This window comes from Sus scrofa, chromosome 18 (assembly GCF_000003025.6).
Source record: "Sus scrofa isolate TJ Tabasco breed Duroc chromosome 18, Sscrofa11.1, whole genome shotgun sequence".
NCBI classification, from domain to species: Eukaryota; Metazoa; Chordata; class Mammalia; order Artiodactyla; family Suidae; genus Sus; species Sus scrofa.
Window position 1 is genome coordinate 19,313,715 of NC_010460.4, and position 13,907 is coordinate 19,327,621.

The 13,907-nt window shown below is 44.3% G+C and overlaps 1 protein-coding gene across 10 annotated transcripts in view; it reads right to left on the reverse strand.

Annotated features, from left to right (window-relative positions):
- The window catches only part of AHCYL2 (adenosylhomocysteinase like 2), a 181,614-nt gene that overhangs the window by 53,489 nt on the left and 114,218 nt on the right, over positions 1–13,907 (reverse strand). For 5 of the 10 annotated variants that reach the window (XM_003134679.4, XM_021078829.1, XM_021078828.1 and 2 more), the window contains one exon: positions 7,074–7,185. In XM_003134679.4, coding sequence (XP_003134727.2) covers positions 7,074–7,185 — 112 coding nt within the window. Of the gene's footprint in view, positions 1–7,073; positions 7,186–10,478; positions 11,204–13,907 lie in introns of those variants that run through there. The other 5 variants (XM_005657758.2, XM_021078831.1, XM_021078830.1 and 2 more) reach the window with 3 other exon arrangements.

Genomic DNA, 13,907 nt, shown 5'->3' on the forward strand with positions numbered 1-13,907 from the left:
GGAGTAGGTTTTTTCTCTTTCCTTTTCCCATGGTTGATTTCTAATTTCATGGCATTGTGGTCAGAGAAGATACTTGAGATAATTTCTATGCTCCTAAATTTATTGAGATTCGCTTTATGTCCCAATATGTGGTCGATTCTTGAGAATGTTCCATGAGCATTTGAGAAGAATGTGTATTCTGATTTTTTTGGATGTAGTGTCCTGAAGATATCAATTAAGTCTAACTTTTCTATTGTTTCCTTTAGGATCTCTGTTGCTTTATTGGTTTTCTGTCTAGAGGATCTGTCCATTGATGTGAGGGGGGTATTTAGGTCTCCTACTATGATTGTATTCTCATCAATATCTCCCTTTATGTCTGTTAATATTTGTTGTATGTATCTGGGTGCTCCTATGTTTGGGGCATATATGTTGATGATAGTAACATCCTCTCCTTGGATGGATCCTTTAATCATTAAATAGTGTCCTTCTTTGTCTTTCTTTATGTCTTTTGTTTTAAAGTCTATTTTGTCTGATATGAGCGTTGCAACTCCTGCTTTTCTGTCATGTCTATTGGCATGAAATACTTTTCCCCAGCCTTTCACTTTCAATCTATATGTATCTTTTGTCCTAAGGTGAGTTTCTTGTAGGCAGCATATTGAAGGTTTTTGCCTTTTTATCCACTCAGCCATTCTGTGTCTTTTGATTGGGGCATTCAGTCCATTGACATTTAAGGTGATAATTGATAGATGATTATTTATTGCCATTTGATCCTCGTGTTCCAGTTGATTCTATGGTTCTCCATTCTTCCTTTCTTTTTTTTTTTTTTTTTTTTTTTTTTTTTGGTTGGATGGTCTCCTGTTATTATCTGCTTGAGTGTATTTTTTTTTTTCATTTTTTGCAAATGCAATATTTGGTTTTGGCTTGTGGTTGCCCTGTTTTTTAAGTATGCTAACCCCTTCCCATAATTGTGTGTTTTAGCCTGATGGTCCTGTAAGTTCAAACACTTCATTATTATATTAAAATTAAGAAGAGAGACATACATACAAACAAAAAGGATTATTTACCTCCTAACATCCCTTGCCCACATTTTATGGTTTTGATGACTCTTTTATTTTTTTCTTTTTAATTTTATTTTGTTTGAAGCATGTTCATGATTAAATCTGTATGCTGGCTTATTTGAGTGACTGCTCTCTGATTGTATCTTCCTCAGTCCTAGTTCTTCCTCTTCTTCTTCTTCTTTTTTTTTTTTCTTTTCTTTTTTCTTCCCTTTCCTTCCTTTCTTTTTGGTTTAGAGAAGCCCTTTCAATATTTCCTTTAACCTGGGTTTTGTGTTGCTGTATTCTTTAAGTTTTTGTTTGTTGGGAAAAATTTTTATTTCCCCTTCTATTTTAAATGATATTCTTGCTGGATAAAGTATTCTAGGTTGCATATTTTTTCCTTTGAGCACTTTAAATATCTCTTGCCATTCCCTCCTGGCCTGTAGTGTTTCTGTAGAGAAATCAGCTGATATTCTTATGGGGGTTCCCTTGTAGGTAACATTCTGTTTTTCTCTTGCTGCCTTGAGGATCCTCTCTTTATCACTAACTTTTGCCATTTTTATTATGATGTGTCTTGGTGTGGGTCTGTTTGGGTTCAGTTTGTTTGGGGCCCTCTGTGCTTCTTGTATCTTGAATCCAGTATCCTTTAGATTTGGGAAGTTTCCAGCAATAATTTCTTCAAATATATTTTCCATTCCCTTATCTTTTTCTACTCCTTCTGGAATTCCTATTATGCGTAGATTGGCCCGTTTTATATTATCCCATAGGTCTCTTATATTGCTTTCCAGTTTTTTGATTCGGTTTTCTGTCTGTTGACCAGATTGAGTGATTTCCATTATTCTATCTTCCATATCACTGATTCGTTCTTCTGCATTATTCATTCTGGTTTTTACTGCCCCTAGTTCAGTTTGCATCTCTGCAAATGAATGTTCTAGTTTTTCTTGGCTCCTCCTTATATTTTCTAGCTCCTTTCTGAGGGTATCTGCATTGCTGTTCATATCTTCTCTTAATTCCTTCAGTATTTTCACTATTTCTCTTTTGAACTCCATGTCTGTCAGACTGCAGAGATCAGTTTCATTGTTGACTGTTTTAGGTGAGTTCTCCTGTTGGTTTGACTGGGGGTGGTTTCTCAGCTTCTTCATCTTGCTTGTTGTCTTCTTTCTCCTGAGGGAGTTGTACTCTCCGTTATCGGGTAGTGTTTGCCTTGTCACTGCCCTGGAATATTTCCTGAGGGCTGTCGTTGTTGGTCAATCTTTTTTTGAGGCAGTGTGGCTTTTCTGGAGTGTTGATGGGGCTAACAGTGTTTCTTTGAAGCAAAGGAGGACTTCCTGAGGGCAGACAGGACTGGGAGGTCCACCCCACGATGGTAGCAGATTTCACTTGGTTCTCAGCACGCCCTGGGGTCTTGGGCGGGTAGCAGGGCCCTTGGAGACTCAAGAGGTTCCTCCCCAGGGCAGCCCGACTCAGAAAGACCGTCTGAGATCTTTTCCCGATTCCGCCAGGCTTGTTGCAGCTTTTCTGGGCTGCAGGGGGTCCTGCCTGGAGCTGGCAGTCCTATGCAGCTGGTCCACTAGGTCTCAGCACCCCTTGGGGTCTTGGGCGGGTAGCAGGGCCTTTGGAGACTCAAGAGGCTCCTCCCCAGAACAGCCCGACTCAGAAAGACCGTCTGAGATCTTTTCCCAAGTCGGCCAGGCTTGTTGCAGCTTTTCTGGGCTGCAGGGGGTCCTGCCTGGAGCTGGCAGTCCTATGCAGCTGGTCCACTAGGTCTCAGCACCCCTTGGGGTCTTGGGCGGGTAGCAGGGCCCTTGGAGACTCAAGAGGCTCCTCCCCAGGGCAGCCCGATTCAGAAAGACCGTTTGAGATCTTTTCCCGATTCGGCCAGGCTTGTTGCAGCTTTTCTGGGCTGCAGGGGGTCCTGCCTGGAGCTGGCAGTCCTATGCAGCTGGTCCACTAGGTCTCAGCACCCCCTGGGGTCTTGGGCGGGTAGCAGGGCCCTTGGAGGCTCAAGAGGCTCCTCCCCAGGACAGCCCGACTCAGAAAGACCGTCTGAGATCTTTTCCCGATTCCGCCAGGTTTGTTGCAGCTTTTCTGGGCTGCAGGGGGTCCTGCCTGGAGCTGGCAGTCCTATGCAGCTGGTCCACTAGGTCTCAGCACCCCCTGGGGTCTTGGGCGGGTAGCAGGGCCCTTGGAGACTCAAGAGGCTCCTCCCCAGGACAGCCTGACTCAGAAAGACCGTCTGAGATCTTTTCCCGATTCCGCCAGGCTTGTTGCAGCTTTTCTGGGCTGCAGGGGGTCCTGCCTGGAGCTGGCAGTCCTATGCAGCTGGTCCACTAGGTCTCAGCACCCCTTGGGGTCTTGGGCGGGTAGCAGGGCCCTTGGAGACTCAAGAGGTTCCTCCCCAGGACAGCCCGACTCAGAGAGACCGTCTGAGATCTTTTCCCAATTCGGCCAGGCTTGTTGCAGCTTTTCTGGGCTGCAGGGGGTCCTGCCTGGAGCTGGCAGTCCTATGCAGCTGGTCCACTAGGTCTTAGCACCCCCTGGGGTCTTGGGCGTGTAGCAAGGCCCTTGGAGACTCAAGAGGCTCCTCCCCGGGGGAGCCCGTCTCAGAAAAACCGTCGGAGAATTAGGTCGATCTATTCACGGCCTGGCTAGGCTTGTTCTAGCTTTTCTGGGCTGCAGGCCTTTTCTAGGGGCCTGGTGGTGTTTGGTGCTGCTCTGTGGAAGTGTAGCCCCTCCAAAGGGCAAGCAGGCCTGTGCAGGGAGAGCCCCTGCGGTGGTAGGCTTCAGGCAATTGTTGAGGCCAGCCCTCCTGGATGGCAGGCAGCCCCAGGTTCGGCGAGAGCGTAGGGGGTGGCGGGGGTGGGGGGAGGGAATGCACTGGGAAGCACAGCTTTCTGCTAGCTAGCGGGCCTGTAAGCTTGCTGTGGCGTGGGGGGTATTCTATGGGGACCCACCCCTTCTTCTCTCCCCTCCCCAGCACGGGCGCAGACCAGGCTCTTCTCCCAGGTTCCCTCTGAGGCGGCTTTCCACTTCCCCGCCCCTAGAGTATTGCTCCCTTCCTCTGCGACAGCTTTGTTTTCTAGTCTCCCAGGCAGTCTCTGCCCCGTCAAATGGTTTAGAGACCTCCCAAGCAGTTTCCGCTCTTCCCCGCCCCCCTAGCCCGGGGACTAATCTCTGGAGCCGAGGTCTCGGTGCCCAGCCCCCACCCAGGCGGCGCCCCCCGGCCCTTTCTTGGGGACTAACCTTCGGAGGCGAGGTCTCTGTGCCCAGCCCCAACCCAGGCGTCCCCCGGCCCCCTCTCGGGGACCAACCTTCAGAGCTGAGGTCTCGGTGCCCAGCCCCCACCCAGGCGTCCCCCGGCCCTTTCCCGGGGACTAACCTCTGGAGCCGAGGATTCGGTGCCCAGCCCCCACCCAGGCGTCTCAATTTTTGGTGACTGTGCCCGTAGTTCAGATGGTCCGTTGGGTTCTTGATCGTTTTTCCGTACTCCGACTTACTGCTACACTCTTCTCTGCATCTGGAGATTCCTCCGGTTCGTTTGATCTTTCCCCCGGTAGGAGACTTTCCAGGGTGCGGGATCCCTTTCTCCTCCGCAGTTCCCTTTCGGGAGCGCCCGTCCCGCTCGGATTCACCTTCTCTCACTCTCCTCTTTTCTCCCGTTCTGCCCAATAATGTCACGAACTTCTTGCCGTTATTGGAGTTTAGGTTCCTCTGCCAGCGATTGGTTGTTGTTCTGTGCGAGTCATTTCTTCTGTAGATGTGCTTTTTTTGTTGTGTTTGTGGGAGAGGGCGAGCGTGTCCCCCTACTCCTCCGCCATCTTGTCCTCTCCCAAAAATGGTGATTCTTATTTCTAAGTAAAATCTTTAAGGGAGTTCCTGTTGTGGCTCAGCGGTTAACGAACCTGACTAGTATCCATGAGGTCGCAGGTTCGATACCTGGCCCGGCTCAGTGGGTTAAGGATCCAGTGTTGCTGTGAGATGTGGTGTAGGTTGCAGACACAGCCTGGACTCTGCATTGTTTTGGCTGCAGTGTAGGCTAGCAGTTGCAGCTCTGATTAGACCCTTAGCCTTTAACCTCCATATGCCGTGAGTGCAGCCCTAAAAAGCCAAAAATAAAATAAAAATCTTTTAAGTTTTAAGGATTATGTAAGAGCTTATTGGGAGCCACATTACTAGATAAAGTAAGGATCACCCTATGATCTAAAATGTTTCCAAAGAGGCCAGATGGCCATTTGTCAGGGTACTATCAAGGCAATTCCAGCATCCCATGGGAAGATGCACAACTGACCTTTATTTTCCATGTCCCAGCATGTTTTGATTCCATGTGCCTGAACTTGGTATCCTTAAATGGATATATAAAGTTGATATATATATTTTTTTAACTATAGACATGGCAATTACACATAGTTCAACCCAAAAGGTCCAACTTTACCAAGGTGACATCAGTCAATATCACTCATCAATGAGCTATACCAGGTACTATGTGAAACCAAGGGCACCTAACTCACTCTTCTAGTTCAATAGGCATTTTTAAAGTACCCTCCCTGCATATGGGGATTCGTGGGAAGGCAGGCATTGGTCTTCTCTGCAGGAACACAGTTGGAAACATAGATCCAGTGCGTAGGGAAAAGTTCGAGCTGGAGTTAAAATTTAGTACTATTATTATTTAGTACCAATTTCTTTTCTTTCTTTCTTTTTTTTTTTTTCTTTTTTGTTAGTTAGTTTGTTTGTTTTAGGGCCACACCCATAGCATATGGAGGTTCCCAGGCTAGGGGTCCAATCGGAGCTACAGCTGCCAGCCTACACCACAGCCACAGCAACGCCAGATCTGAGCCGCATCTGTGAGCTACACCACAGCTCATGGCAAAGCCAGATCCTTAACCCACTGATCGAGGCCAGGGATCGAACCCGCAACCTCATGGTTCCCAGTCAGATTCATTTCCACTGAGCCAAGATGGGAACTCCTGAATTTAGTACCAATCTTTAGATAACACGCACAAACTCAAGAGTCAAAAATGTTACACAGTGTTTTACAATTCATATTTTCACAATGATAGTTTCCAGAGTTATACTAACTGGTTCATGAATTTTCAACAGTTACTGAAAATTATTTTTCTGCTGGTTATTTCCACAGAATAAGATAGATCCAAAACTCAGTATCTTTAGATGAAAAGCACCAGGGCTTTACATTATTTGCTTTATATCATTCAGTTATTGCAGGGGAAGTATAAAAAGTGTAAATGACAATATACCTCACCTAAAAGCTTCCCAAGTAAGTTTTCTTCAATTTACCTAACACTACTCTCCTATTCGTGTGAAAAACAAAATTTCAGGTCACAATAAAAATTTTCTAATGAATATTACTCTTTATAATGTGCAGAGGTAACTAGGAAAAACACTCAGCTTCCTACCATATTCCTATGTAAGAGCTAAATAAAATAGCTCCGTATTAGATTAGACACATGCTGGGCACTGCTGCACAAATGGCCAGTGCTGACAAGGGGTCCCACATGTCAATATTCATCTGGCATTAAATGATGATGCAGGCCCATGGCTCATATATTGGAATTAATGGCACTGCAAGAAAGGAGGGGGTAACAAACAATACAATGAGTGTCCTAGCTTAGAAGAGAAGGCTAAGGGCTCACTTGACTAGCTACAAAGGTTTCACTGTTTCTCCAGGCATCAGATGGAGGCATGGGGAACCCCTCTTCTACTTTCAAAGAATGGAAAAAAACGCAAGTTTTCACACATTCTGTTCAGTGAAGGTCCTCAGTGAGCAACATAATCTCACCCTCTGAAGAATCAGAGCTCAGTTTTCTTAATCACTCCCTTCTGCTTTTATTGGAAGAGGAGGCTCTATTAAGCTCCACTCTGAATCCCCGACAGGAATCCAACAAGTCCATCTAGAATTTTGGTCTGAATTTCAACTGAGAATCAAAGTGTTTACACCAAAGCACAGGCTTGATCGAGCTTACTCAGCCTTGGATAGACAGGAGGGTCTGGTGATCACCTAACTGGCCTCCACAGGGAGGCCCACAGCAGTTTGGTACTCACCTGAGCTGTAGCTGTCAGTAGATGACTGAGAAATGGAGCGAGACAGAGAGCGACGTCCAATTTTGGTGGGACGTTTATTGAATTCTTGCTTCTGGTCAGCGAACTGGATCTGCTGAGGAAAAGAACTCTAGTCACATAAAGGAAGAGACCCTCCCCTTGGAAACAGCAGTTCAAGGCTTTACCTTCCCTAACAGGGGATCTGATTGTACCCACCCTCACCGGGAATGTTAAGACTCTGGAGAGAATGATTTTTCATTCTTTACCTACTCTGTTTCTATCAAATTTAAATCCTTGATCTACTCTCTAACTATATATCTTCTGCAATAAAAAAGAGAATGGGATAGTCTGGTTAAAATACATGTTTAGAAAATTGAGTCATATTCCGAAATCCCTTCTAGAGTTTCACTGAAAATTAAAGCTGGAAAGAATCTTTGAGATGATCTATTCCAATCTTCGTATGTCTAAGATGAGAAACTGTAAGGTAAAGTGACCTGCCTTCAGGTGTTTTAAGATGCTCAGTAAATGGTATGGTGTAATGGAGAAAAAAAGAAAAAAGAAAAAAGGCTTTCTCTTCGTACAGAGCTTCCTGGAGCTGCATTCAAATTCTGGCTGTGCCACGCATTAGCTATGTGACATTCATCAAGATGCTTTTTGATTCTCATTTCTCAAAAATACAACAAAGATAAAAATACTTCAAAAGTTTTAGAGAGGGTTGCATGAAACGATGTGTGTAGACTGTGAAACACAGTAGAAGATTCAATACCCTCTTTCCTAGTTCCCACTCCTACAAGTTCACTGTTCTTTATTTTATTTTATTTTTTTTCACAGCCACATCTGCGGCATACGGAGGTTCCCAGGCTAGGGGTCGAATCGGAGCTATAGCTGCCGGCCTACGCCACAGCCACAGCAACTTGGGATCTGAGCTGCATCTGCGACCCACACCACAGCTCACAGCAACACCGGATCCTTAACCCACTGAGCAAGGCCAGGGATTGAACCTGCATCCTCATGGATGCTGGTCAGATTAGTTTCTGCTGAGTCATGACGGGAACTCCAAGTTCACTGTTCTTATAACTCCTGCAGGTACTCACTCTAGCTTTTTAAATACTTTCTAAAATGTGTTAATTAGCTTGTCAGTACTAATCAATAAAGATTAATTTATTATTTTTAATGTTCAGTTCACAAAATACTAAAAGCCATGGGACTGATCATTTATTAACTATCGCAGATGTAGGAATGGATAACTGGACAGGATATGTGTAAACGTCAATATTCTGGAGGTTGCATTTTGGACAATACCTGATGACGACTTTCTTAGAATTTTATCTTTTTCCTATTGTTGGAAGTTCCAGTGATACTTTAGAATACTTTACAATTCATATCATTATTCAACAAATAGCTTTTTTTTTCTTTTCCCCTAATTGAATGCTTGCATAATTGCTTAGATTATTCTGGATCCTACTGGCACGGAGGCAGGAAGGATCAAAGATCTGACAACTGACTCTGCCTTTCATGATAAAACAATGGTTCCCTGAGGGGCAGAACACAGAGACAGCAGACCACAGGGAAAGCAGCAAGTGCTGGTCCATTTCCTTCAGTGAGAGGTGACTGCTGAGTCATTTGAATGTGCAGTCAAGGGGACCAACCAAGGGCCAAATCACATTAGTTCTGCATGCCTTTGAGGGGAATTCACAGCATTTCACAGCTATAACAATAAAGCCCATGTAGTACTTTAGGGTTTGTTGTCAGCAATAGGAAGAATCATTGGATCAGAAGCTTTTCCCAAAGTGAAAGATGGCAAAATTATTTTGCTAAAGTAGCGATCTATTCCAAAAAGATAAAGTGGGAGTTCCCGTCGTGGCGCAGTGGTTAACGAATCCGACTAGGAACCATGAGGTTGCGGGTTCGATCCCTGGCCTTGCTCAGTGGGTTAAGGATCCAGCGTTGCTGTGAGCTGTGGTGTAGGTCGCAGACGCGGCTCGGATCCCGCGTTGCTGTGGCTCTGGCGTAGGCCAGAGACTACAGCTCCGATTGGACCCCTAGCCTGGGAACCTCCATATGCCGCGGGAGCGGCCCAAGAAATAGCAAAAAAAAAAAAAAGACAAAAAGATAAAGTGTTCTTTCTATGCACTCACATGGGATGTACAAGAACTCCTATGGACTTCTATCATAGCACTTATCACACTGAATCCTGTACAAACCTACCAGCAGCCTGTACAAACTAGGCAGGAGCTATGTATTCACCCTTATATCTGCTGGCACAAACGCCTGATACAACCATGCACTGAAACAATGAATCTTAACTCTGGCTTCGCCTTTTGTACTTGATTAAATATTAAGTAAATATGGTAGCCATAAGCCAAGTTTAAAGTTAAAAGAATTTTTAAGGGCCAAAAAAAAAAGTTGGCAAGGGGTAGAAGGTGGGCAAGATGATGGGGAGGGGAACAGCCATCAAGCTCAAAACTCTGGCTTCCATTCCAACAGGCTTGTTCAAGACAATGATACGTCTTTATTCTTTTTTATCGGCTTATCTGTGAAAAGGAGTAGTTATTGACTTTCCAAAGAGCACAATGAGTCACTAATTGTAACAGTGCCTACTTTTAAAGAACAACAGATAAACACTACCTTGGGTAGGTACTACGCCCCCACCCCCGACACACCACTAGAGGGGGCCAGTCACTCTACTTCTCTAGATTTGTAGGGTTGGGGTGGGTGGGCACACATCCATTTACCCCAACAAGACTAAACCTTGTAGCCATCTAGCTGCAACATCATCTCAAACCAGTTTTCTTAAACTGAGCTTTCCTCTCTATAAAGTCTCCATTTATAGCAATCCCTCCTGCCCAGGTCAAGTTTAGGCTATCTTTTGGCACTAAAGACTAGGCTATGTAGGCTTTTTCTACTGTGGGATTTACCAGGTAAATCTTGTTTACTTGGTAGGCACTGAGCTCAATTTTTTTTTTTCAAGATGGAAGAATATTAGAAAGAGACTGACCACTTACATACAATAAGTTATACAATTTTCCCAAGGAATAAATATTTATCTTTTACTGACAACCCATCCCTGATGCCCACCTCCCTCCAATAGCTAAGTGCCGTTACATTCTTCACTCTTACTTGTAACACAGTAATCTTCCCACCCCACTTGTCGTACTGATTCGAGGCCTAACTTTCCTCCCTATCTGAAAATCAGTCCTTTAAGGTAACCTTCCTTATCCGTTTCAAAGGGATCTGCCTAATTCCAACAGGCATCAAGGCAAAGAAGGGAAGACACTCTCAGGAGAACGGCAGCTCACCTTACGCCAGAAGAAGGGACAAAAGCAGGAAAGGAGGGAAAAAGCAGCTGGCCTTTTACAGTAATGGCTATAGCAGGAGCAAGACTGGTAAGTAAGAGCTTAGCCTCACCTGGGCTTTAATCCCAGAGTTGCCACTGACAATGTATTTCTTCTTGTTGCTCAGCATAGTGACATTACCAGCCCTACTGCCACCTCTCCAGTCCAGGGACCCTTGTGCCTAGGCCTTTAAACTTTCCTCATCAGCAATTCTGTTGGCTCTGGTTCGAGCTAGCTTTCCTTTCTCTCTCTCTCTCTCTCTTTTTTTTTTTTTTTTTTTTTGGTGGTGGTGATGGAGGGGGGAAACCCTGAAGCAGCTCCAACAACCCCTCCAGCAGCAGAGCCCAGTTTAATAAGGCACTTCTGTTAGTGGCTCTTTGGCCTTTCCAAATTCTAGTGGCTGTTTTGCTTTTATTATTTTTTTTCTAAACACCTAATTACACGGATCCTTTGACCTCTAAACCTTAACAAGTCCCTTGACAAGGCCCAACTTGCATGCGCATAACAATAGCTTATTTATATAACTGGTGCACTTTTTTGCCTGCTATAATTAACTTGCTAATTAGGTTCCTTTTTAACCTTACCTCCGCCTTTTCCATGTCAGATGACTTTAGTTAACCTAGTCTCATTAGAAAAAAATTAACTATAGAGGCACTAAAACAATGAGGGAATTTATTAAGATGGTAAGAAAAAAAATTGGTGCCAAGTGCTCAGTCAGCTCCTACCCTACACTATGTCCTTGGGTTAGTCAGACTGGGGACACTGGTTTCAGCTCTGTCACAAAGGAAATCAATTCTCTCAGTAAAGTAATTGCTTTACTCTTAATTGTGCATCTTATGTATAGGTTTTGACATTTGGTTTCTAGTCCCATTTTAAGACTGCTGCAGATTAGTGCTGAGTGATCTGCTTGCTTTTTTTAAAAAAACTTTTTTTGAAAATCTTTTTCATGGAAGATGTGACTATGGTTTTAAATTTCATATTCTTTCAGAACCTCTAGAATCACGAAGACCTTGTTACATATCAAATAGTCAAATGAAAGGGCAGGAGTTGTTCCCACTGTGGCTCAGCAGAAATGAGCCTGACCAGCATCCATGAAGATGCAGTTTGATCCCTGGCATTGCTCCTTGGGTTAAGGATCTGGCATTGCCATGAGCTGTGGTGTAGGTAGAAGACACGGCTTGGATCCCACATTGCTATTGCTGTGGTGTAGGCTGGCAGCTGCAGCTCCAGTTCAACCCCTACCCTGGGAACTTCCATATGCTATGGATTCGGCCTTAAAAAAGCAAAAAAAAGAAAGAAAGAAAGAAAAAAGGGGAAGGAATCACATTATTTATTTGTTGATTTCTGAATGGGACCCAGTGAAAAGGAAAGTTATATTCAACTGTATGTTACAGAAATAGAGGTGGAAATGGGATTTGAATTCCTCCTTAAAAAATGAGTGCTTAAGAGTTCCCTGGTGGCCTAATGGTTAGAGATCTGGCATTGTCACCACTGTGGCTTGAGTTCCATCCCTGGCCCAGGAACTTCTGCATGTGGCAGGTGTGGCCAAAAAACAAAAAAACAGTAGCAAAAATTGAATTGAGCACAAGAAAGAACATAAAATGCTAGATTCTTTTTTAAGGATAATCTTTATTTTGAGAGAAAAGTTCCCTAGAAGAACAGAATAAGAGGAAGAGAACTAATCTTTATTAAGTGCCTATTATGAAGAGCCCTATGGATATGTTACTTCTGTTAATCAGTGCAAGAATTTTTAAAAATAGCCATCATTATCCCCATTTGATAAATGAGGAAAGTGCAGCTGTGAGAGAACAAATGATTTGCCCGAGGGCTCCCAGCAAGGAAGTGGGACTGGAATGTGGGCCAAAGGTCAGAGGTGAAGCTCTCTCCACTATACCACACCTTCTGGAACAGAAGACCAGAAACTCCCCTGGTCCTAACCCAGGTTCTGCTAGCCTACCTCACTGCTCTTAGTTTATCTTGAATCTATTTAATTTAAAATTACTCCTTAAATTTACTTTATTATCAGAATGGGTTTCAGAAATCACATCATCCCAGATGATCCTGGGGCTCTGACCAAACCACAATTCCAGGAGTTCCCTTCGTGGCTCAGTGGTTAATGAACCTGACAAGCATTCATGAGGACATGGGTTCAATCCCTGGCCTCACTCAGTGGGTTAAGGATCCGGTGTTGTTGTGAGCTGTGGTGTAGGTCATAGAGGAGGCTCGGATCCTGCATTGCTGTGGCTGTGGTGTAGACTGGCAGCTGTAACTCCAATTAGACCCCTAGTCTGGGAACTTCCATATGCCTCAAGTGCGGCCCTCAAAAGACAAAAACAAACAACCCCCCCCCCGAAACCCACAATTCTAAAAAATGGCTAAATCATCTAAGAATTTGAAATCTAACAGCCCTTTAATTGGCAATGTTGCTCAATATCACTATCAAAAATTGAAATGAAAATTAACTGAACTCAAATATTGATGTTCACTATCACCCATGACAATCTTGATTTCTTATTCACAATTTCACAAAATTATTTTTCTGCTTGCTTGATGAGTCTCTAAATTTCTGCTCTTCCTAACCAAGTCTCTTTACCCTAGTACATTTTCAGCTGGTTCCTCATTTTCCTCACTCAGGTGTAAAGGAACTCCTTGGTCTAATGGCTTAAGTCACTAGGCTTGAGCAGAGGGGCTACAGATCTATACAAAACACAATCAGAAGACATTTTAGGATACTCTTGGAAAAGCCTTCCCACTTAACAAGTTTACCTAACAAGGCAGTTCTCAAATTTTAGCTGCATCAAAATCACCCCGTAGGCTCAGTAAAATGAACTGCTGGACCCCTATCCAGGGTTTCTGATTTAGTAAACTGGGTGGGGCCCCAGATTTTGCCTTTTTTTTTTTTTTTTTTTTTTTTTTTTGCTTTTTAGGGCTGCACCCACAGCATATGGAGGTTCCCAGGCAAGGGGTCTAATTGGAGCTACAGCTGCTGGTCTACACCACAGCCACAGCAATGCCAGATCCATGCTGTATCTGCGACCTACACCACAGCTCACAGCAACCTCGGATCCTTAACCCACTGAGCGAGGCCAGGGACCGAACCTAAAAACTCATCCGGTTCCCAGTCGGATTGGTTTCCGCTGAGCCATGACAGGAACTCCGATTTTGTATTTCTAACATGCTTCCCGTTGATGCTAATGCTCCAGGTCTGAGGACAACTTTGAGAACCACTGCGCTAACACTTCTCCAAGTATGAAGAAAACCGCCCTCTCTAGACTCTCTCCTTAACCAACCATGTTATCCTATCTGTGGTTACAACCATGGAGGCACATTCACAGGCAGAAAAGAAAAGGTTATTTCAAAGATCAGAGAATGGAATGGGGTGATCCTTTCTTTATACCCAACATAGGGGAGAAGGGAACTGGGTCTAATTGTGATTTCCAAACTTTAAGGCTGTTAAGAACAGCTGGTCAACACATAAAGAGAAATAGGACTCAGCGAGAGA